Source organism: Taudactylus pleione, unplaced genomic scaffold, assembly GCF_031769625.1.
Source record: "Taudactylus pleione unplaced genomic scaffold, aTauple2 ptg000330l, whole genome shotgun sequence".
NCBI lineage: Eukaryota > Metazoa > Chordata > Amphibia > Anura > Myobatrachidae > Taudactylus > Taudactylus pleione.
In genome coordinates, this window is record NW_028284731.1 from 2,588,841 (window position 1) to 2,613,623 (window position 24,783).

The 24,783-nt window shown below is 46.4% G+C and overlaps 1 protein-coding gene across 1 annotated transcript in view; it reads right to left on the reverse strand.

The window, feature by feature from the left end:
* The window catches only part of CFAP73 (cilia and flagella associated protein 73), a 33,783-nt gene extending 27,963 nt beyond the window's left edge, over window positions 1-5,820 (reverse strand). Inside the window, exons 1-3 of the mRNA XM_088443494.1 lie at window positions 5,735-5,820; window positions 2,687-2,792; window positions 596-700 (exon numbers count right to left, since the gene is read on the reverse strand). Of these exons, the coding sequence (XP_088299620.1) occupies window positions 596-700; window positions 2,687-2,792; window positions 5,735-5,790 (267 nt within the window). The 5' untranslated portion in view covers window positions 5,791-5,820. The remainder of the gene's footprint in view (window positions 1-595; window positions 701-2,686; window positions 2,793-5,734) is intronic.
* Between the last annotated feature and the right edge of the window lie 18,963 nt (window positions 5,821-24,783).

The following is a 24,783-nucleotide window of genomic DNA, read 5'->3' on the forward strand; positions in this document are numbered from 1 at the left end:
GGTAACCCACAGCCTAGCCATCGACCAGGAGGCGGCACTTAAAAAAGTAAGCGGCCGCCCTCATTCAGAGCGATCACTTGCAGCAATCGATCGACTCTGAATGAGGTCCTCAGTGCGGGCAGCCTCCTCTCTCCGGCGATCCCTGTGCATGCGCGGGTCTCTGAGAAAATGGTGCCCGTGCCATTTTCCCGGGGACAGCGTCCTGCTTATGCGCAAGTCACCAAGGAAATGTCCGCCGCCATTTTTCCCAGCGATTTTTGCTGCTCTGAAGCCCCGACTCGGCAGGGGACTATGGGTGCATGGTGTGGGGTGTGGGCCCCCGTGGACCATGTGCACCACACACCCTGCACCCATTATAGAAACGCCCCTGCATCTGGAGCCCCCATGGACACGTTTTTGTTCATACTTTTCACAAACATCACAATGATCCAATTACATTAGTATAGCAACTTCTACAAAAGTCACATGTTCTCAAGTAGGCCCCAACTGAGTTATTATCCTATAAGAAAATTAAAAATTCAAATGTAACAGAGAAGAAATCTCCGTCACACTGACAGCTTATTGTGTGATAGTCGTTAAGAGCAGTTTAATGTACCTTGAGGAATTTATCAAATTTAAACAATGAATCCTTCAGCTTCTCTTCCTTGTGCTCCAACTCAGCACGACGCTGCTGCAAACTCTCTGTCTTCATCTGAAACTCCTGCAATACAGAAAAATCCCAGCAATGAATCAGAGGCAGCTCTCTCTCTCTCTCTCTCTCTCTGGAGTATAATACAAATAAAATGTTAAGACAACAAACAATCAATCTAATGGTGCGTACACACGGTACGATAAAAATGTACGACATGAACGATAATGATATAGTTATCGTTCAGTTTGTGCATTGTTTGGTGCCTTCCAACCCTCTAACGACCAGCAATGTGCAGGCACGTATGGATGATAACGATATCGTTCATCACCTGTGCATGCAGGCCAACTTGGACCAGGTTACATAGGGACCCTCGATCAACGGCAAGGCAAGCTGTGACCCATCAGCTGCTGTGGAATTACACATCCCAGCCTGCCCTGCAACAGTTTTAGCATGCACTAGCAGCACACTGTGGCAGGGCATGCTGGAATGTATAGTTCCACAGCAGCTGGAGTGCCACAGGCTGTCTGCTCCTAGTTTAAACAACTTTAAATTTCAAATTCAATGGGAAACATTCAGCTCTCATTTCATCATGGAATATTATATCTAATTTTTACATGGCTGTAGCTTGAGGAACCTGGTGAAATACAGGATGCCATCTATGATCGAGAAAGACTGAATCCCCCTTTCAGTCTATAGAGGAGTGGATAAAATAGATTATGACTGAAATCCCTACTTATTTGTGATCGCAACATACTAATGAGGTAGGAGAATTATTCACAGCAACCCCTGCAAAGAGAACTATTGCTCCTGCTAAATACTTGCTTAGGGTACCCCTATACCCCTTGAGCCCTCACACAAAGAAGGGTATTGATTGGTGATAAATTCCTTATTAACTCAAGGAGTTATTGTTCATAAATAGCCTGCAATCTTTACAATAAAGATGACAGGCAAGAACTCGTACAAGTTTGTCAAGAAACTTAGGGCCCTATTCAGACCCGCTCGCTAGGCTGCGTTCGCACGTAGCCTGCAAATGTTTGCTATGTGCGCATGCGTACAAGACGCAGTGCGCGAACTAGTCCATGCAAAGCGTTCTCATCTTGTACTTAGACGACTCACAAGAATGAGTGACAGATCGTGACATTTGTGGGTGGTAACAGACGGAAACGGGGGAGTGGTGGTGCGAATGGAAGCGTGTCTGTGCGTCTTAACGCCATTTCAGAGGTGTGTATAATTAAAACGCAGCGTCATAGTACACATCACATGGTTGTTTTACACACTGAAGCACTCGGGTATGGTAAGCCACAAGTGCTGCGTATGGGTCCGATGTTACTCGATGTTACCGATTGTTATATACTCTTCCTGGAAATGACGTGTATTACTAAGGGAAAGTGGGCGTCTTAAACAGGCTGGTGGGCGTCTAAATACACACCGCGATCGCATGCCAAGATGTAATGGGCATGCTAATGTCTTGCCATGCGATCGCGGGATTTGCATACTTTGACAGCTGTGTGCAAACGCATCTAGTGAGCGGGTCTGAATCAGGCCCTACGAACGAATAAAGATCTTGGATAAAAATGTTGATATTGTCATTCCCACAGAGTGTGTACTGATCCAGTATGTAGATTACTTCTTGCTTAATCAATCCTTGAAGTATTGGTGCGTACACACGGTACGACTTTCATGAACGATATGAATGATAACAATATTGTTCATTTTTTTGCAGTCACCAACCAACGATGCGCGTTCCCGCATGGACAATAAACTATCTTTCGTCGTCCATGCATGCAGGCCAACTTGGACGGTATCGTCAACTTTGTCTGTGGAGAGATGTGGCAGGATGACTTCACTGAAAGATATCTTTCAAGTCGTTGGTGGGACAGATCCTACCGTGTGTATGCACCATTATTTCAGATGCTGTTTTTGTATACCGTCTTTACAAGCTCTAGGGAGTAAAAATTATCCTAATATAGCAGAGAAACATATATTAAATCCCCACACTATGCTGAATGCAATTATTTTAAACAACATTTTGGAGTAAAGAGATTCTCGATTTACCTCTTTTTGTGTGTTTAATGCTTGTTCAACTTCAATCATTTCTCGCTTTTTCTCTAGAAGTCGAGTAGCTGGCGTAAGAAAATCATCCTCCCGATCTGGCATTCGCCTATATCAAATAGCATACAGTTAGTTACATATATATTTGTACACTGAAACAATTTTTGTTATTTTAGCTGTTTACCAAAACATATTTAATTTACAGTTATATAATGAATATGATTTTTAAGTGCAGACTATCAGCTTTAATTTGAGGGTATCCACATACAAATTGGAGGAAGGGTTTAGGAATTAGAGCTGCTTAATATGTAGCTCCCTCTTTTTCAAAGGACCAAAAGTAATAGGACAATTGACTCAATAGCTGATTTATGGACAGGTGTGGGTTATTCCTTCATTATTTCTTTATCAATTAAACAGGCAAAAAGTCTGGCGTTGATTGCAAGTGTGACTTTTGCCTTTGGAAGCTGTTTCTGTGAACTCACAAAATGCGATCAAAGGAACTCACAATGCAAGTGTAACAGGTCATCCTTAGACCCATAAGCTGGCCACACACTAGACCAACTTTCATCCAACCATCCAACTTGTTGATTGGTTGAAATGAAAATCTGGTAAGGAATGAAAGCAAATGACAATCAGCAATTTGCTCACAAATGCCGGACAATGGACAAAAACTGTTGTTTGAACAAATTGTTTAGATCAAACATTTAATAAACTTGTCTGAATGACCAGTTTCATCTGTTTTCTGGCATTTAGGAGCAAATTGCTGATCATCATTTACTCCCAAACGTTACCAGATTTTCATTCCAACCAATCAACTAGTTGGATGGTTGGATGCAAGTTGGTCTAGTGTGTGGCCAGCTATACACTTGTTGCAGGGACTGCCTCAACAGGGTGGGCAAATTTAAATGCCCGTCCAGTTGTGATGTCAGTGCAGACGCATCGTGCGGCTGATTGGCAAGTGCGTATTGGCTTACCAATCAGCTGCTCGGCCTGCGGATCCCTGGGTGGGCAGACAAGTCGCCCAGGTGTGTACCTAGCCATAGGGACCTATTTATGTACTTTCTCACTCCCCTAAATCATGTGTAAATAGTAGTTCTCGTATAATTTAAATATTCCAACAATTTAACAAAGACTGAATACAGGAGATATCAGCAATGTCTCCATGGTTCAGTTAAGTAATGCAAGTTATTGTCCCCTTTTTTTTCCCACTGGGGACTTCTTCACTTTATCAAGCTGAGAAAAGCAAGCTTTTTGGAGATTGACCCTGGTAGAACGCCATCTTATGATGGATGGGGTTAGCCATTCGGCAGCTTTTTATAATACTTTCACTGGAGAGAGATCTTTGGATCCCTCTCGGGCGGCCTAAATTTGCATCATGAGTGTCCCGAAGGCTGCGCATAAGCAGTAGGTAAGCCGGCTTCAATCCCAGCAGTGAAGTGATGACGTAAGCATACAGGCTGTTATCAGAACCACTGTCCCAGCAAGAGGCTTTTGATAAATTGCCCTGAAAAAATACATTCCACAATGCTGCAATATTTGTCAATAAGGAATGTGCGGCTAATAATATACAGGTCCCTGAAGAATAAATATCACCAGGTTAGGGAGCCTATGCATTAAGCCATTTTTTACATAAAATTATGCAGAAACTGCAGTTTCTGTATAATGTTATACATCGATCCTATGTACTAATGGCACATTGCAGAAGATTTCACAGAAATCTCCTGCAAAGTGCTAATTAGCGCTGCAGACCGCAGTCCCCATTATTATCAAATGGGACTACGATCTGACCCGTGTAATAAAATCCCAAAAGCGAAGCTTTTCGGAGTTTAGCACCGCTAGATTACACCATCTTCAGATAGAGTAAACTACTGTTTGCCTATGTGGGCTCCAGGAGCAGGGGAGAGATCTTATGATCTCTCCCCTGCAGCCCCCGGCCAGTTCCGGAAGCTGACGCTGTACGCATGCGCAGTGTCAGCTTCCCCAGGGGAAGTCTTTCACTTCAGTGAAACACTTTTCCGAAATGCCGGGGATTTATGGGTCTATGTATTAATAATCACAGCACTGCCACGATTATTAACAGTCCAACACGGGGATATTTAATTTTTAATAAAAATATGCCGGCTATGTACTACTGGGAACTCGCAGGGACAGCGGTTACGGTAACCGCTGTCCCCGCAAGTTATATCCCCGGCATTTAGGAGAAGTCTTTCCCAGAAGTGAAAGACTTCCCCGGGGGAAGCTGACATTGCTCAAGTGCACAGCGTCAGCTTCCGGGCCTGGCAGGGGAGAGATCGAAAAATCTCTCTCCTTCCCCTGGACACTCCATAGACGAACAGAAGTTTAAACCACCTGAAGATGGTGCAAACTACCATGGCTAAACTACAGTTTCTGCATAATTTAATGTAAAAATCAGCTTGATACATAGGCCCCATAACTCACGGGGACAGCGGTTACCGCAACCGCTGTCCCTGCGAGTTCCCGGTAGTACATAGCCGTGATATTTTCATTAAAAATGAAAATATTCACGGCGAGTTGGACTGTTAATAATCGCGGCAATACCGCGATTATTAATAGATAGGCTCCAAAGACATAACTGTTACACTGCTTGAGTTAAAAATATACACAATAGTAAAGGTTAAACTTCTTCTTCAGAGCGGGCTGTCATTGAGTCAGTCAGAGAACCTTAAATACAGAAAAAGAAAGTAGAGACAGTTTTCCAGCACAGATGATTGGCTTGCATGTTGTGGTGGCAGATGAGCTAGCATTGTCATCACCCTCCCTCCTTAATTCGCAACTTCATGCAGCAAACATAATGTTAGCGATACACATCATGTTTCTATAGGTAAACGAGGGGTGACTGATAAACTGCTGCACATTACTTATCATCACCCCGCTGCTTAATGACATAAAGTACAGCACACAGTAAGGGAGAGTTCCTGATAGATCCCTAGAGAGCAGCACAAAACACATGTACAGAGACAGCTCAGAGCTAGGCAAGTGTGAAATAAAAAGGAGGAATGCCACAGCCACAATGCTATATGGGGTCCTCACACCAGCAGCTTGTCCTCGAAGACCACCCTGAAATATTCCTGCAGTTCCACCTCCATGTTGAGGACAGGGCACCGGACAGCTCCTCTGAGACAGAACTAGTGTGTGACTTCCTGTGTGTGTGTGTACGTACGGCACCATGGAGACGGCCGGCCCCACCCCCCTCCACAGAAACATTACAGAGGAGGGAACTCGCAAGCTAGACAGCCATCTTTAAGTAGGACAGACTAAGCAATGTGTAGCTGTAGCTCTGGGCGGTCAGGCAGGATATACCTATGTATGCAGATATAATTGTGTAAGTAATGACCTCCACTAAATGCTATTGTTTATTTACCCACTAGTACTAGAGTAATGAATTGTCCAATGGCATTTAGGACAAAGGGGCCTTTATCCACAAGAGGGCATCACCCATTTGATTATAGCCGCCCTAGTAGTGAATGAATAAAAAAAATAATAATGTATTTACTAGGATTATATTATAAAATACAATAAACTAGCATCTTGTATGGTTTTGAGCAGGTGTGAAGGTCAATCAATATTTTTGCATCCTACACCATCAATCTATGTTGATGTCCTTTCTAAACAAAATACACAAAAATAGCTGCAAACATTCAGTAAAAATTCAAATCTTGACACCCAGACTATTATTACACAAGTACCAACCTAATGCTTTTGACTATGCAACATGGAAAACACCCTTTACTTACATATTCTTCTAGATGCTACTTCTTTGATGGCCACACACATGGCGATCTGCACATGAACAGCCGATGTGTACGATTTGTGTACGATTTCCCTTGAAAATCTCCTTGGCAGCTCTGCACACAATCTGCACACAATTTGGTGTCCAATCTTCATATGATCTCTCCTACATCCTGACTTTCGCAGTGCATCGGGTCCTAGATTGTTAGATCTGCCCTACTGCACAGCAGATCTGAAGATGTGATGTGCGACCAGCGGGGACAAGCATTGCATCGTGATCGTGAGTGGGGACTCACGATTTACTCAGGATTTGGCCATATTTTCACTGTCGTTCCAATGTGTCGGAATCGACAAAATATCGCTATGTGTGTGGCCAGCTTTAGAGATGCATTTAGCATGCGCACAGTCAGTGTCAGCTTCTGGGGCTGCAGGGGTGAGATAGAACGATCTCTCTCCTGCACCTGTAGCTACACCATCTGAAGCTTTTTGGAGTATAGTACATACGGGTCAGATCGTAGTCCCCTTGGACAATAATGGGTACTGCAATCTGAAGTTCTTAGCACTTTGCCGGAGATTTCTGTGAAATCTCCTGCATTGTGCTATTAGTACATACTCCTGCATTGTGCTATTAGTACATAGGAGCAATACATAAAATGATGCTCAAAGTGCAGTTTCTGTATAATTTTATGTACAAATCAGCTTGACACATATGCCCCTTTGTCCTTTACAAGGGCATTTGAGGCAGGGTAGGGCCACAGAACCAGAGTGCTGCCCCATTCATCCTGCCAGCTCCTTTAGGCAAACCTATATAGAGGTCTCCTATATTATTATCATTTATGTGGCGCCACAAGTGTTCAGCAGTGCCTTACAAAGTACATAAACACATAGGTTGACCAGTGACTTACAGTACAATACAATACAGGACATTTATAATATACATTGCTACATTAGCGACCATAACACCCAGATAAGCAACAGAGCAAAGCAACCAAGTGTTAGGTGCCCTAGTGGGGAGTAAGAAGTAGATGAAAGGAGAGAACAGAGAAGCACAAGAGGGTAGAGGGCACTGCTCGTAAGAGCTTACATTCTAAAGATATTTAAAACATTCTATATATTTAAGTGTTTGCCACCAACCTCCTGGTACACGAAACAGACAACAATGTGTATAAAGTGTGGTTGATAAGCAGTGGGTAGGTGCTATCCTTTGGGGTTGAAAGATGTTTTGTAGGGACTCAAATATTTCTGGCTTAATCCTGAAAAGGAGTTAAATCCCCCATTGGTTTGGTAAATGAGAGAGTTTTGAGATAATGTACATTTAAGTTAATTTCATATATCTTCAAGTTAGTCATGACCATGATGACTGTCCTTTGAAATTTGTGCATGGCCAAGACTTTAGTGAAAGTCAAGTGAGCTGACAGCTGATTCCAAAGCAAGTCTGCATTCCAGTGGGTATGCTCTAGAACACACTGTATGTCATTGTCAAGTGAGCTGACAGCTGATTGTAAAGCAATTCTGCATTCCAGTGGAGACAAAGGTAGTGACACACTGTACGTCATTGTCAAGTGAGCTGACAGCTGATTCTAAAGCAAGTCTGCATTCCAGTGGGGAGGCTCTAGAACACACTGTATGTCATTGTCCAGTGAGCTGACAGCTGATTCTAAAGCAAGTCTGCATTTCAGTGGGGAGGCTCTAGAACACACTGTATGTCATTGTCAAGTGAGCTGACAGCTGATTGTAAAGTTAGCCTGCATTCTGAGAGAAAGACTGTGAAACTCTGAGATTATCGTGCAGAGTTTGAGATATGTTGAGAATATAAAATCTTGGGGTTAGAAACTAGTGCAAGGTTAGGAAAATGTGACTTGTTGAGTAACAAGACTTTGGAAACCTGACATGGAAGACTGCTAGCAAAGGGCACATGCATAAAGTTTACAACTGAGATGCCCGGCCTAGGGTAACAGCTAAAAGAGAGAAACTCAATGCTGAATGAGAACAAGGGGAACATGAATATCTCCAAATGATTAGTAGGCTGGACATTCACAATTTTAGGGCTCTGTCCTGCTGCTCTACCTAAGCACACATAGGCCCTGTGGACTGGAAAGCTGGGAGTTATGTCCAAGTCACAGCTGCTCTGCTGCTCCAGGCAAGCAACCACACCCCCATCATAACATAGCATGCCCCCCTTTCCACCTTTCTGGTCTATCATAATTTCAGTTGCTGTAATGGTGGAAAATATGAGACTGGAAGCGTGAAGTAAGAGGTTGAGAGTCAGGTCTGCTGTATTAAAATTTTGCTGATCCATGAGATGATTAAAGGGGTCGTGGAAATACCACGATGAGGTCATAGTGATCATGATATGGTGGGGCATGGTCACACACCAGTGGCATGCCTAGAGTTTCTAAGTGTTAAGCTGGTCCTTATGCCACTACCTTTTCACCATTTCACTGTCGCATATGCTATTGCTATGCAGAGCTGCTGTGAAAAGGATATACCTCATACTTGCCCACTATCCTGGAATTTCTGCTAGAGTCACATATTTGAGGGAGAGTCACTCGACCCAGAAATAATGGACAAGTTCCAACATCCCAGCACTTCCTGGGTAAAGTGGGTGTGGCAAGGGGCTTCATGGCATTCGCACCAAGTGTCATGCATGCGCAGTCGGCTAGCACATCACCGGTAAGTAACACTGTGTTATGTTCTGGGTTGTTTGTGGACCCGGGGTGGTTGCAGGAGCGATCACAGAAGCAGATTTGTAAATAAAACTAGGATTTTTAATAAGTGCTTGAGCAGACATATAATGTGACAGTAAATAAAAGTCCAGGAAAATATAAATGTGCACAAGAGTTCTGTGGTGGGAGCAAAAGGGTTAATGTCCAGGTAGAAACAATTAGAGCTGTCCAGGTGTGCAGGTAGTGAAACTGAAAATAATCAAGCCAGGTTTACAGGTAGTGAACTGAAGCGCAGGATGTCAGCAGGCTCAGGCACTCAGGTATGGGCAAGGGTGGTGGAGGTAGCGGGGTAATCCAGTGGGAACTAGGAGCTGACAGGCAGACTGGCAGACAGCGAATTCACAGGAACAGGAAAGCACAGAGAACTCCCTCTCAGCTAGGCTGAGATACACGTTGCACTGGCAAAGAAGGAAGGCACTGACCCTTCCTAAATACCCCATGCCGTGCTGTTACTGGCCGGAGGGAACATGTGACTCACCAGGATTGGCCAGCCGCATCACATGGCCAGAAGGTAAGATGGCGGCGCCCATGCCAAACGGAGCAGAGACGCCGCCAGGCCTCACCAGCGCAGAGTGACAACAGGGCTGCACAACAACGCGCGCAGCCAAAGCCCCCCGCCAGACACCAGCTCCGCCACCAGACAGCCCGCGCCACAACGACCTCACAGGTAACACCTGCCTAGCGCCATGCTGAAATACCCTGGCCGTGACAGTACCCCCCCCTTTTGGGGTGGCCTCAGGACACTCACCAGGCTTCTCCGGATGGGCAGAATGGAATCTCCTGATGAGCGTGGGAGCGTGGACATCACGAGCATCGGTCCAGCAACGTTCCTCTGGACCGTAACCTTTCCAGTCCAACAAATACTGAAGATGACCTCTGCGCAGACGAGAGTCCAAGATCTGGGCGACTTCAAACTCAACTCCTCTCTCCGTCTGGACTCGAGGAGAAGCAGGTAGAGCGTTATGGAACTTATTCAGGACTAGGGGCTTTAATAAGGAAACATGGGAGGAATTGGGAATTTTTAGGTATGGGGGTAACTTTAAACGGTAGGCCACTGGATTAATGACTTCTGTTATGGTGAAGGGACCGATGAAGCGGGGTGCGAATTTCATAGACGGAACTCTTAGACGAAGGTTCCGAGTAGACAACCAGACCTGGTTTCCTACTTGCATGCGTGGAACTATTCTACGCTTCTTATCGGCCTGGGTCTTATAGCGAGAGGATGCCTTCAACAAATCAGACCGTACTTGAGTCCAGATGGCAGCAAAATTCCGCACCGTGTCCTCCACGGCCGGAACATCGAAAACAGGCAGGCTTCGGAATTCGGGAACACGAGGATGAAGGCCATATACAACCTGAAATGGCGTTTGGTTAGTTGACGAGTGGTAGGAAGCATTATGTGCAAACTCAGCCCACGGCAGCAAGGCAGCCCAATTGTCCTGGGAAGATGACATAAAAATTCTTAAGAAAGTCTCTAGATCTTGATTAACTCTCTCGGTGGAGCCGTTGCTTTGCGGATGGTAGGCCGTGGAAAAGTTTAACTTCACTTGAAGAACAGAACACAAAGCCCTCCAGAATTTTGCAGTAAACTGCACACCACGGTCAGAGACAATTTCAGCAGGAAGGCCATGTAGACGAAATATGTGTTGGACAAACAACTGTGCCAGGTCAGGGGCAGAAGGTAACTTCTTCAACGGTATATAGTGGACCATCTTAGAAAATCGGTCTATTACAACCCAGATAGTGTTGAAACCTTGAGAGACTGGCAGGTCTGTGACGAAATCCATGGAGAGATGCGTCCATGGACGTGATGGAGTAGGTAATGGAAGCAATTCCCCAGCTGGAGCTTGTCGTGATGATTTATGCTGGGCACAGGAGGAGCAGGAAGAGATAAACTCCATTATATCTGCCTTCATAGAAGGCCACCAATAGTGTCTTTTCAGGAACTCCAAGGTCTTCCGAGTGCCTGAGTGCCCTGCGAAGCGAGAGGAATGTGCCCAAGTGAGAAGCTGCTTCCTTAATTCCGGGGCCACAAATGATTTTCCCGTAGGAGGCTGAAGTTGTAATGCGGCGAAAACTCTTGATTCCAAGACAGGGGTATTGCTTTGATTTTCAGATTGATCATCACAGAGGAGAGATCTCGATAGGGCATCAGCCTTCTGATTAAGTGCTCCAGACCGGAAGGTCAGGGTGAACTGAAACCTGGCAAAGAATATTGCCCAGCGGGCCAAACGAGGACTCACACATTGGAGGTTTTTGAGAAATAGGAGATTTCTATGGTCCGTAAATACAGTAAATGGAAACTTGGCGCCTTCTAGCAAATATCTCCATTCCTTCAACGCCAACTTTACAGCTAGTAGTTCTTGCTCACCTATGGCGTAGTTCCTTTCGGCAGGAGAGAATTTTTTAGAAAAGAACCCACACGGATGGACTCGGTTGTCCTCATAACGTTGAGACAAGACTGCTCCCACAGCTTCAGATGATGCGTCTACTTCCAACAAAAAAGGCCGGTCCAGATCGGGTTGTCGAAGAACTGGTGCTGAGATAAAGGCCTGTTTTAGAAGATGAAAGGCAGACTCTGCCTCAGGTGACCATTGGGCAGGATTAGCACCTTTGCGAGTCAAGGCTGTAATGGGAGCCAGCAGTGTAGAAAATCCCTTAATGAAGCGTCTATAATAATTTGCGAAGCCCAACAATCTCTGGATGGCCTTCAGTGTTTGAGGTCGGGTCCAATCCAGAATTGCCTGTACCTTCTTGGGGTCCATTTCTAAACTGGAGCCAGATATTACATAGCCGAGAAAAGGTACACTGGGCACTCCAAAGACGCACTTCTCCAGTTTGCAGTAAAGGTGGTTCTCTCTCAAACGGGTCAAAACTTCTTTAACATGTTCTTGATGTTTAGCCACAGAGGGTGAAAAAATCAGTATGTCATCCAGATAGACAACAACCGAAACATATAACAGATCCCGGAAAATCTCATTAACGAAACTTTGAAAGACAGCAGGGGCGTTACACAATCCAAAAGGCATTACTAAATACTCGAAATGTCCATCTCTGGTATTAAAAGCGGTCTTTCATTCATCGCCAGCTCGGATACGAATGAGGTTGTAAGCCCCTCTTAGATCTAATTTCGAAAAAATGACAGAGCCCCTGACCCTATCAAACATCTCAGTAATCAGGGGAAGAGGGTATCGATTCTTTACAGTAATGTCATTAAGGCCTCGATAATTGATACATGGTCTTAGACCACCGTCCTTCTTGCCAACGAAGAAAACCCCAGCTCCGGCAGGTGAAGTAGAGGGGCGAATGAACCCCTTTGCCAGGTTGTCCCGGATGTATTCGGTCATGGCTTGAGTCTCAGGCAAGGACAGCGGATAGGTACGACCACGAGGTGGTATCTTATCAGGTATCAATTCAATTGGACAGTCCCATTCCCTATGAGGGGGTAAGATATTTGCTTGTTGTTCAGAGAAAACGTCGGCGAACATCTGATATTCCTTGGGAATGGCAGAAGAATCTAATGGAACTGTCTTTCTCAGAGGTCGAATTTTTGGAAGACAGGATTTCTGACAGTCCATACCCCATGACAGAATCTGCATAGAACTCCAATCAATCCTGGGATTATGTTGACGTAACCAAGGTAGACCAAGAACAATTTCTTGAGAGGCCTCTGATATCACCAGGAATTTTAAGGACTCAGAATGAAGTGCCCCAATACGGACCAATACTGGTTGAGTCTCTTTGGTGACTATCCCGTTAGTTAGAGGGCGTCTGTCTATAGAGGTCAGAGAGATGGCATGGTTGAGAGACAAACAAGGAATCTGAAATGTATCTATGAAACTAGACGTTATGAAATTTCCGGCTGCTCCCGAGTCGAGTAGAGCAGTAGCAAAGACAGGTTTGGGTTTAAGATCCAAGGCTAGGGTAATCGTGAAATCTTTAATTTTTGGAGACGGGTTCATAACTCCTAACTTGATGTCTCCAGGGTCAGTTGGGATTTGGCATTTCCCGGTTTACAGGGGCAGGATATCAGCAGGTGACCGGACTCTCCGCAGTACAGACAGAGGTTCTTTTGCATTCTTCTCTGACGTTCTTCTTTAGAGAGGTGTGTATGATTCACCTGCATAGGCTCCTCTTCAGTAGGGGAAGGAATGGGACGGGTAGAAATGGAGGGGGTAAATGACCTTTGCCGGTCAGTTCTGTTTTTTTCAGCCTGACGTTCCCTGAAGCGTAGGTCAACTTTGATACACAACGAAATCATGTCGTTCAGATTAGTAGGAAGCTCTCGAGTGACTAGATCGTCCTTTAGTCGGTCTGACAACCCATGCCAGAAGGTCGAGGTGAGGGCTTCCTCATTCCATTTGAGCTCTGATGCTAAAATTTGAAATTGCACGGCATATTGACTGACAGGACGGACCCCTTGTCTCAGTGTCATGATGTTTGATGATGCTGATACAGTACGCCCAGGTTCATCGAAAATCCTCCTGAAGGATGACACAAAGCCTGCGTAATTATCCAGCAGCGGATCTGAGCGCTCCCAGAGTGGGGAATCCCATTCCAAGGCCTGGCCGGATAACAAAGAGACTATATAAGCCACTTTAGTTCTTGCAGTTAGAAAGTTGTCAGGCTGCAGGGTAAAATGTATGTCACACTGATTTAGGAATCCTCGGCAGAGTTTAGGATTGCCGTCAAATTTATTTGGTAAAGGAAGACGTAAGCGGGGAGATGATCTGCCTCCTGTATTCCCAGACGCTGATGCGGATGTAGATGCTGGTACTTCAGGGGTAGAAAAGGAAGTTTGCAAACTGTCCTGTCGCTTGGACATCTCTTGCAGAAATTTAGCCATCTGATGCTGCACGTTTTCCAGATTTTCTAAACGACCAGAAATGCACCTGAACAAATCCACTCCTGATCCGTGGCCGGCTCCATGGGGCCAGTGCAAACTGTTATGTTCTGGGTTGTTTGTGGACCCGGGGTGGTTGCAGGAGCGATCACAGAAGCAGATTTGTAAATAAAACTAGGATTTTTAATAAGTGCTTGAGTAGACATATAATGTGGCAGTAAATAAAAGTCCAGGAAAATATAAATGTGCACAAGAGTTCTGTGGTGGGAGCAAAAGGGTTAATGTCCAGGTAGAAACAATTAGAGCTGTCCAGGTGTGCAGGTAGTGAAACTGAAAATAATCAAGCCAGGTTTACAGGTAGTGAACTGAAGCGCAGGATGTCAGCAGGCTCAGGCACTCAGGTATGGGCAAGGGTGGTGGAGGTAGCGGGGTAATCCAGTGGGAACTAGGAGCTGACAGGCAGACTGGCAGACAGCGAATTCACAGGAACAGGAAAGCACAGAGAACTCCCTCTCAGCTAGGCTGAGATACACGTTGCACTGGCAAAGAAGGAAGGCACTGACCCTTCCTAAATACCCCATGCCGTGCTGTTACTGGCCGGAGGGAACATGTGACTCACCAGGATTGGCCAGCCGCATCACATGGCCAGAAGGTAAGATGGCGGCGCCCATGCCAAACGGAGCAGAGACGCCGCCAGGCCTCACCAGCGCAGAGTGACAACAGGGCTGCACAACAACGCGCGCAGCCAAAGCCCCCCGCCAGACACCAGCTCCGCCACCAGACAGCCCGCGCCACAACGACCTCACAGGTAACACCTGCCTAGCGCCATGCTGAAATACCCTGGCCGTGACAGTACCCCCCCCCTTTTGGGGTGGCCTCAGGACACTCACCAGGCTTCTCCGGATGGGCAGAATGGAATCTCCTGATGAGCGTGGGAGCGTGGACATCACGAGCATCGGTCCAGCAACGTTCCTCTGGACCGTAACCTTTCCAGTCCAACAAATACTGAAGATGACCTCTGCGCAGACGAGAGTCCAAGATCTGGGCGACTTCAAACTCAACTCCTCTCTCCGTCTGGACTCGAGGAGAAGCAGGTAGAGCGTTATGGAACTTATTCAGGACTAGGGGCTTTAATAAGGAAACATGGGAGGAATTGGGAATTTTTAGGTATGGGGGTAACTTTAAACGGTAGGCCACTGGATTAATGACTTCTGTTATGGTGAAGGGACCGATGAAGCGGGGTGCGAATTTCATAGACGGAACTCTTAGACGAAGGTTCCGAGTAGACAACCAGACCTGGTTTCCTACTTGCATGCGTGGAACTATTCTACGCTTCTTATCGGCCTGGGTCTTATAGCGAGAGGATGCCTTCAACAAATCAGACCGTACTTGAGTCCAGATGGCAGCAAAATTCCGCACCGTGTCCTCCACGGCCGGAACATCGAAAACAGGCAGGCTTCGGAATTCGGGAACACGAGGATGAAGGCCATATACAACCTGAAATGGCGTTTGGTTAGTTGACGAGTGGTAGGAAGCATTATGTGCAAACTCAGCCCACGGCAGCAAGGCAGCCCAATTGTCCTGGGAAGATGACATAAAAATTCTTAAGAAAGTCTCTAGATCTTGATTAACTCTCTCGGTGGAGCCGTTGCTTTGCGGATGGTAGGCCGTGGAAAAGTTTAACTTCACTTGAAGAACAGAACACAAAGCCCTCCAGAATTTTACAGTAAACTGCACACCACGGTCAGAGACAATTTCAGCAGGAAGGCCATGTAGACGAAATATGTGTTGGACAAACAACTGTGCCAGGTCAGGGGCAGAAGGTAACTTCTTCAACGGTATATAGTGGACCATCTTAGAAAATCGGTCTATTACAACCCAGATAGTGTTGAAACCTTGAGAGACTGGCAGGTCTGTGACGAAATCCATGGAGAGATGCGTCCATGGACGTGATGGAGTAGGTAATGGAAGCAATTCCCCAGCTGGAGCTTGTCGTGATGATTTATGCTGGGCACAGGAGGAGCAGGAAGAGATAAACTCCATTATATCTGCCTCATAGAAGGCCACCAATAGTGTCTTTTCAGGAACTCCAAGGTCTTCCGAGTGCCTGAGTGCCCTGCGAAGCGAGAGGAATGGGCCCAAGTGAGAAGCTGCTTCCTTAATTCCGGGGCCACAAATGATTTTCCCGTAGGAGGCTGAAGTTGTAATGCGGCGAAAACTCTTGATTCCAAGACAGGGGTATTGCTTTGATTTTCAGATTGATCATCACAGAGGAGAGATCTCGATAGGGCATCAGCCTTCTGATTAAGTGCTCCAGACCGGAAGGTCAGGGTGAACTGAAACCTGGCAAAGAATATTGCCCAGCGGGCCAAACGAGGACTCACACATTGGAGGTTTTTGAGAAATAGGAGATTTCTATGGTCCGTAAATACAGTAAATGGAAACTTGGCGCCTTCTAGCAAATATCTCCATTCCTTCAACGCCAACTTTACAGCTAGTAGTTCTTGCTCACCTATGGCGTAGTTCCTTTCGGCAGGAGAGAATTTTTTAGAAAAGAACCCACACGGATGGACTCGGTTGTCCTCATAACGTTGAGACAAGACTGCTCCCACAGCTTCAGATGATGCGTCTACTTCCAACAAAAAAGGCCGGTCCAGATCGGGTTGTCGAAGAACTGGTGCTGAGATAAAGGCCTGTTTTAGAAGATGAAAGGCAGACTCTGCCTCAGGTGACCATTGGGCAGGATTAGCACCTTTGCGAGTCAAGGCTGTAATGGGAGCCAGCAGTGTAGAAAATCCCTTAATGAAGCGACTATAATAATTTGCGAAGCCCAACAATCTCTGGATGGCCTTCAGTGTTTGAGGTCGGGTCCAATCCAGAATTGCCTGTACCTTCTTGGGGTCCATTTCTAAACTGGAGCCAGATATTACATAGCCGAGAAAAGGTACACTGGGCACTCCAAAGACGCACTTCTCCAGTTTGCAGTAAAGGTGGTTCTCTCTCAAACGGGTCAAAACTTCTTTAACATGTTCTTGATGTTTAGCCACAGAGGGTGAAAAAATCAGTATGTCATCCAGATAGACAACAACCGAAACATATAACAGATCCCGGAACATCTCATTAACGAAACTTTGAAAGACAGCAGAGGCGTTACACAATCCAAAAGGCATTACTAAATACTCGAAATGTCCACCTCTGGTATTAAAAGCGGTCTTCCATTCATCGCCAGCTCGGATACGAATGAGGTTGTAAGCCCCTCTTAGATCTAATTTCGAAAAAATGACAGAGCCCCTGACCCTATCAAACAACTCAGTAATCAGGGGAAGAGGGTATCGATTCTTTACAGTAATGTCATTAAGGCCTCGATAATCGATACATGGTCTTAGACCACCGTCCTTCTTGCCAACGAAGAAAACCCCAGCTCCAGCAGGTGAAGTAGAGGGGCGAATGAACCCCTTTGCCAGGTTGTCCCGGATGTATTCGGTCATGGCTTGAGTCTCAGGCAAGGACAGCGGATAGGTACGACCACGAGGTGGTATCTTATCAGGTATCAATTCAATTGGACAGTCCCATTCCCTATGAGGGGGTAAGATATTTGCTTGTTGTTCAGAGAAAACGTCGGCGAACATCTGATATTCCTTGGGAATGGCAGAAGAATCTAATGGAACTGTCTTTCTCAGAGGTCGAATTTTTGGAAGACAGGATTTCTGACAGTCCATACCCCATGACAGAATCTGCATAGAACTCCAATCAATCCTGGGATTATGTTGACGTAACCAGGGTAGACCAAGAACAATTTCTTGAGAGGCCTCTGATATCACCAGGAATTTTAAGGACTCAGAATGAAGTGCCCCAATACGGACCAATACTGGTTGAGTCTCTTTGGTGACTATCCCGTTAGTTAGAGGGCGTCCGTCTATAGAGGTCAGAGAGATGGCATGGTTGAGAGACAAACAAGGAATCTGAAATTTATCTATGAAACTAGACGTTATGAAATTTCCGGCTGCTCCCGAGTCGAGTAGAGCAGTAGCAAAGACAGGTTTGGGTTTAAGATCCAAGGCTAGGGTAATCGTGAAATCTTTAATTTTTGGAGACGGGTTCATAACTCCTAACTTGATGTCTCCAGGGTCAGTTGGGATTTGGCATTTCCCGGTTTACAGGGGCAGGATATCAGCAGGTGACCGGACTCTCCGCAGTACAGACAGAGGTTCTTTTGCATTCTTCTCTGACGTTCTTCTTTAGAGAGGTGTGTATGATTCACCTGCATAGGCTCCTCTTCAGTAGGGGAAGGAATGGGACGGGTAGAAATGGAGGGGGTAAATGACCTTTGTCGGTCAGTTCTGTTTTTTTCAGCCTGACGTTCCCTGAAGCGTAGGTCAACTTTGATACACAACGAAATCATGTCGTTCAGATTAGTAGGAAGCTCTCAAGTGACTAGATCGTCCTTTAGTCGGTCTGACAACCCATGCCAGAAGGTCGAGGTGAGGGCTTCCTCATTCCATTTGAGCTCTGATGCTAAAATTTGAAATTGCACGGCATATTGACTGACAGGACGGACCCCTTGTCTCAGTGTCATGATGTTTGATGATGCTGATACAGTACGCCCAGGTTCATCGAAAATCCTCCTGAAGGATGACACAAAGCCTGCGTAATTATCCAGCAGCGGATCTGAGCGCTCCCAGAGTGGGGAATCCCATTCCAAGGCCTGGCCGGATAACAAAGAGACTATATAAGCCACTTTAGTTCTTGCAGTTAGAAAGTTGTCAGGCTGCAGGGTAAAATGTATGTCACACTGATTTAGGAATCCTCGGCAGAGTTTAGGATTGCCGTCAAATTTATTTGGTAAAGGAAGACGTAAGCGGGGAGATGATCTGCCTCCTGTATTCCCAGACGCTGATGCGGATGTAGATGCTGGTACTTCAGGGGTAGAAAAGGAAGTTTGCAAACTGTCCTGTCGCTTGGACATCTCTTGCAGAAATTTAGCCATCTGATGCTGCACGTTTTCCAGATTTTCTAAACGTCCAGAAATGCACCTGAACAAATCCACTCCTGATCCGTGGCCGGCTCCATGGGGCCAGTGCAAACTGTTATGTTCTGGGTTGTTTGTGGACCCGGGGTGGTTGCAGGAGCGATCACAGAAGCAGATTTGTAAATAAAACTAGGATTTTTAATAAGTGCTTGAGTAGACATATAATGTGGCAGTAAATAAAAGTCCAGGAAAATATAAATGTGCACAAGAGTTCTGTGGTGGGAGCAAAAGGGTTAATGTCCAGGTAGAAACAATTAGAGCTGTCCAGGTGTGCAGGTAGTGAAACTGAAAATAATCAAGCCAGGTTTACAGGTAGTGAACTGAAGCGCAGGATGTCAGCAGGCTCAGGCACTCAGGTATGGGCAAGGGTGGTGGAGGTAGCGGGGTAATCCAGTGGGAACTAGGAGCTGACAGGCAGACTGGCAGACAGCGAATTCACAGGAACAGGAAAGCACAGAGAACTCCCTCTCAGCTAGGCTGAGATACACGTTGCACTGGCAAAGAAGGAAGGCACTGACCCTTCCTAAATACCCCATGCCGTGCTGTTACTGGCCGGAGGGAACATGTGACTCACCAGGATTGGCCAGCCGCATCACATGGCCAGAAGGTAAGATGGCGGCGCCCATGCCAAACGGAGCAGAGACGCCGCCAGGCCTCACCAGCGCAGAGTGACAACAGGGCTGCACAACAACGCGCGCAGCCAAAGCCCCCCGCCAGACACCAGCTCCGCCACCAGACAGCCCGCGCCACAACGACCTCACAGGTAACACCTGCCTAGCGCCATGCTGAAATACCCTGGCCGTGACAGTACCCCCCCCTTTTGGGGTGGCCACAGGACACTCACCAGGCTTCTCCGGATGGGCAGAATGGAATCTCCTGATGAGCGTGGGAGCGTGGACATCACGAGCATCGGTCCAGCAACGTTCCTCTGGACCGTAACCTTTCCAGTCCAACAAATACTGAAGATGACCTCTGCGCAGACGAGAGTCCAAGATCTGGGCGACTTCAAACTCAACTCCTCTCTCCGTCTGGACTCGAGGAGAAGCAGGTAGAGCGTTATGGAACTTATTCAGGACTAGGGGCTTTAATAAGGAAACATGGGAGGAATTGGGAATTTTTAGGTATGGGGGTAACTTTAAACGGTAGGCCACTGGATTAATGACTTCTGTTATGGTGAAGGGACCGATGAAGCGGGGTGCGAATTTCATAGACGGAACTCTTAGACGAAGGTTCCGAGTAGACAACCAGACCTGGTTTCCTACTTGCATGCGTGGAACTATTCTACGCTTCTTATCGGCCTGGGTCTTATAGCGAGAGGATGCCTTCAACAAATCAGACCGTACTTGAGTCCAGATGGCAGCAAAATTCCGCACCGTGTCCTCCACGGCCGGAACATCGAAAACAGGCAGGCTTCGGAATTCGGGAACACGAGGATGAAGGCCATATACAACCTGAAATGGCGTTTGGTTAGTTGACGAGTGGTAGGAAGCATTATGTGCAAACTCAGCCCACGGCAGCAAGGCAGCCCAATTGTCCTGGGAAGATGACATAAAAATTCTTAAGAAAGTCTCTAGATCTTGATTAACTCTCTCGGTGGAGCCGTTGCTTTGCGGATGGTAGGCCGTGGAAAAGTTTAACTTCACTTGAAGAACAGAACACAAAGCCCTCCAGAATTTTGCAGTAAACTGCACACCACGGTCAGAGACAATTTCAGCAGGAAGGCCATGTAGACGAAATATGTGTTGGACAAACAACTGTGCCAGGTCAGGGGCAGAAGGTAACTTCTTCAACGGTATATAGTGGACCATCTTAGAAAATCGGTCTATTACAACCCAGATAGTGTTGAAACCTTGAGAGACTGGCAGGTCTGTGACGAAATCCATGGAGAGATGCGTCCATGGACGTGATGGAGTAGGTAATGGAAGCAATTCCCCAGCTGGAGCTTGTCGTGATGATTTATGCTGGGCACAGGAGGAGCAGGAAGAGATAAACTCCATTATATCTGCCTTCATAGAAGGCCACCAATAGTGTCTTTTCAGGAACTCCAAGGTCTTCCGAGTGCCTGAGTGCCCTGCGAAGCGAGAGGAATGTGCCCAAGTGAGAAGCTGCTTCCTTAATTCCGGGGCCACAAATGATTTTCCCGTAGGAGGCTGAAGTTGTAATGCGGCGAAAACTCTTGATTCCAAGACAGGGGTATTGCTTTGATTTTCAGATTGATCATCACAGAGGAGAGATCTCGATAGGGCATCAGCCTTCTGATTAAGTGCTCCAGACCGGAAGGTCAGGGTGAACTGAAACCTGGCAAAGAATATTGCCCAGCGGGCCAAACGAGGACTCACACATTGGAGGTTTTTGAGAAATAGGAGATTTCTATGGTCCGTAAATACAGTAAATGGAAACTTGGCGCCTTCTAGCAAATATCTCCATTCCTTCAACGCCAACTTTACAGCTAGTAGTTCTTAATCACCTATGGCGTAGTTCCTTTCGGCAGGAGAGAATTTTTTAGAAAAGAACCCACACGGATGGACTCGGTTGTCCTCATAACGTTGAGACAAGACTGCTCCCACAGCTTCAGATGATGCGTCTACTTCCAACAAAAAAGGCCGGTCCAGATCGGGTTGTCGAAGAACTGGTGCTGAGATAAAGGCCTGTTTTAGAAGATGAAAGGCAGACTCTGCCTCAGGTGACCATTGGGCAGGATTAGCACCTTTGCGAGTCAAGGCTGTAATGGGAGCCAGCAGTGTAGAAAATCCCTTAATGAAGCGTCTATAATAATTTGCGAAGCCCAACAATCTCTGGATGGCCTTCAGTGTTTGAGGTCGGGTCCAATCCAGAATTGCCTGTACCTTCTTGGGGTCCATTTCTAAACTGGAGCCAGATATTACATAGCCGAGAAAAGGTACACTGGGCACTCCAAAGACGCACTTCTCCAGTTTGCAGTAAAGGTGGTTCTCTCTCAAACGGGTCAAAACTTCTTTAACATGTTCTTGATGTTTAGCCACAGAGGGTGAAAAAATCAGTATGTCATCCAGATAGACAACAACCGAAACATATAACAGATCCCGGAAAATCTCATTAACGAAACTTTGAAAGACAGCAGGGGCGTTACACAATCCAAAAGGCATTACTAAATACTCGAAATGTCCATCTCTGGTATTAAAAGCGGTCTTTCATTCATCGCCAGCTCGGATACGAATGAGGTTGTAAGCCCCTCTTAGATCTAATTTCGAAAAAATGACAGAGCCCCTGACCCTATCAAACAACTCAGTAATCAGGGGAAGAGGGTATCGATTCTTTACAGTAATGTCATTAAGGCCTCGATAATCGATACATGGTCTTAGACCACCGTCCTTCTTGCCAACGAAGAAAACCCCAGCTCCGGCAGGTGAAGTAGAGGGGCGAATGAACCCCTTTGCCAGGTTGTCCCGGATGTATTCGGTCATGGCTTGAGTCTCAGGCAAGGACAGCGGATAGGTACGACCACGAGGTGGTATCTTATCAGGTATCAATTCAATTGGACAGTCCCATTCCCTATGAGGGGGTAAGATATTTGCTTGTTGTTCAGAGAAAACGTCGGCGAACATCTGATATTCCTTGGGAATGGCAGAAGAATCTAATGGAACTGTCTTTCTCAGAGGTCGAATTTTTGGAAGACAGGATTTCTGACAGTCCATACCCCATGACAGAATCTGCATAGAACTCCAATCAATCCTGGGATTATGTTGACGTAACCAGGGTAGACCAAGAACAATTTCTTGAGAGGCCTCTGATATCACCAGGAATTTTAAGGACTCAGAATGAAGTGCCCCAATACGGACCAATACTGGTTGAGTCTCTTTGGTGACTATCCCGTTAGTTAGAGGGCGTCCGTCTATAGAGGTCAGAGAGATGGCATGGTTGAGAGACAAACAAGGAATCTGAAATTTATCTATGAAACTAGACGTTATGAAATTTCCGGCTGCTCCCGAGTCGAGTAGAGCAGTAGCAAAGACAGGTTTGGGTTTAAGATCCAAGGCTAGGGTAATCGTGAAATCTTTAATTTTTGGAGACGGGTTCATAACTCCTAACTTGATGTCTCCAGGGTCAGTTGGGATTTGGCATTTCCCGGTTTACAGGGGCAGGATATCAGCAGGTGACCGGACTCTCCGCAGTACAGACAGAGGTTCTTTTGCATTCTTCTCTGACGTTCTTCTTTAGAGAGGTGTGTATGATTCACCTGCATAGGCTCCTCTTCAGTAGGGGAAGGAATGGGACGGGTAGAAATGGAGGGGGTAAATGACCTTTGCCGGTCAGTTCTGTTTTTTTCAGCCTGACGTTCCCTGAAGCGTAGGTCAACTTTGATACACAACGAAATCATGTCGTTCAGATTAGTAGGAAGCTCTCGAGTGACTAGATCGTCCTTTAGTCGGTCTGACAACCCATGCCAGAAGGTCGAGGTGAGGGCTTCCTCATTCCATTTGAGCTCTGATGCTAAAATTTGAAATTGCACGGCATATTGACTGACAGGACGGACCCCTTGTCTCAGTGTCATGATGTTTGATGATGCTGATACAGTACGCCCAGGTTCATCGAAAATCCTCCTGAAGGATGACACAAAGCCTGCGTAATTATCCAGCAGCGGATCTGAGCGCTCCCAGAGTGGGGAATCCCATTCCAAGGCCTGGCCGGATAGCAAAGAGACTATATAAGCCACTTTAGTTCTTGCAGTTAGAAAGTTGTCAGGCTGCAGGGTAAAATGTATGTCACACTGATTTAGGAATCCTCGGCAGAGTTTAGGATTGCCGTCAAATTTATTTGGTAAAGGAAGACGTAAGCGGGGAGATGATCTGCCTCCTGTATTCCCAGACGCTGATGCGGATGTAGATGCTGGTACTTCAGGGGTAGAAAAGGAAGTTTGCAAACTGTCCTGTCGCTTGGACATCTCTTGCAGAAATTTAGCCATCTGATGCTGCACGTTTTCCAGATTTTCTAAACGACCAGAAATGCACCTGAACAAATCCACTCCTGATCCGTGGCCGGCTCCATGGGGCCAGTGCAAACTGTTATGTTCTGGGTTGTTTGTGGACCCGGGGTGGTTGCAGGAGCGATCACAGAAGCAGATTTGTAAATAAAACTAGGATTTTTAATAAGTGCTTGAGTAGACATATAATGTGGCAGTAAATAAAAGTCCAGGAAAATATAAATGTGCACAAGAGTTCTGTGGTGGGAGCAAAAGGGTTAATGTCCAGGTAGAAACAATTAGAGCTGTCCAGGTGTGCAGGTAGTGAAACTGAAAATAATCAAGCCAGGTTTACAGGTAGTGAACTGAAGCGCAGGATGTCAGCAGGCTCAGGCACTCAGGTATGGGCAAGGGTGGTGGAGGTAGCGGGGTAATCCAGTGGGAACTAGGAGCTGACAGGCAGACTGGCAGACAGCGAATTCACAGGAACAGGAAAGCACAGAGAACTCCCTCTCAGCTAGGCTGAGATACACGTTGCACTGGCAAAGAAGGAAGGCACTGACCCTTCCTAAATACCCCATGCCGTGCTGTTACTGGCCGGAGGGAACATGTGACTCACCAGGATTGGCCAGCCGCATCACATGGCCAGAAGGTAAGATGGCGGCGCCCATGCCAAACGGAGCAGAGACGCCGCCAGGCCTCACCAGCGCAGAGTGACAACAGGGCTGCACAACAACGCGCGCAGCCAAAGCCCCCCGCCAGACACCAGCTCCGCCACCAGACAGCCCGCGCCACAACGACCTCACAGGTAAC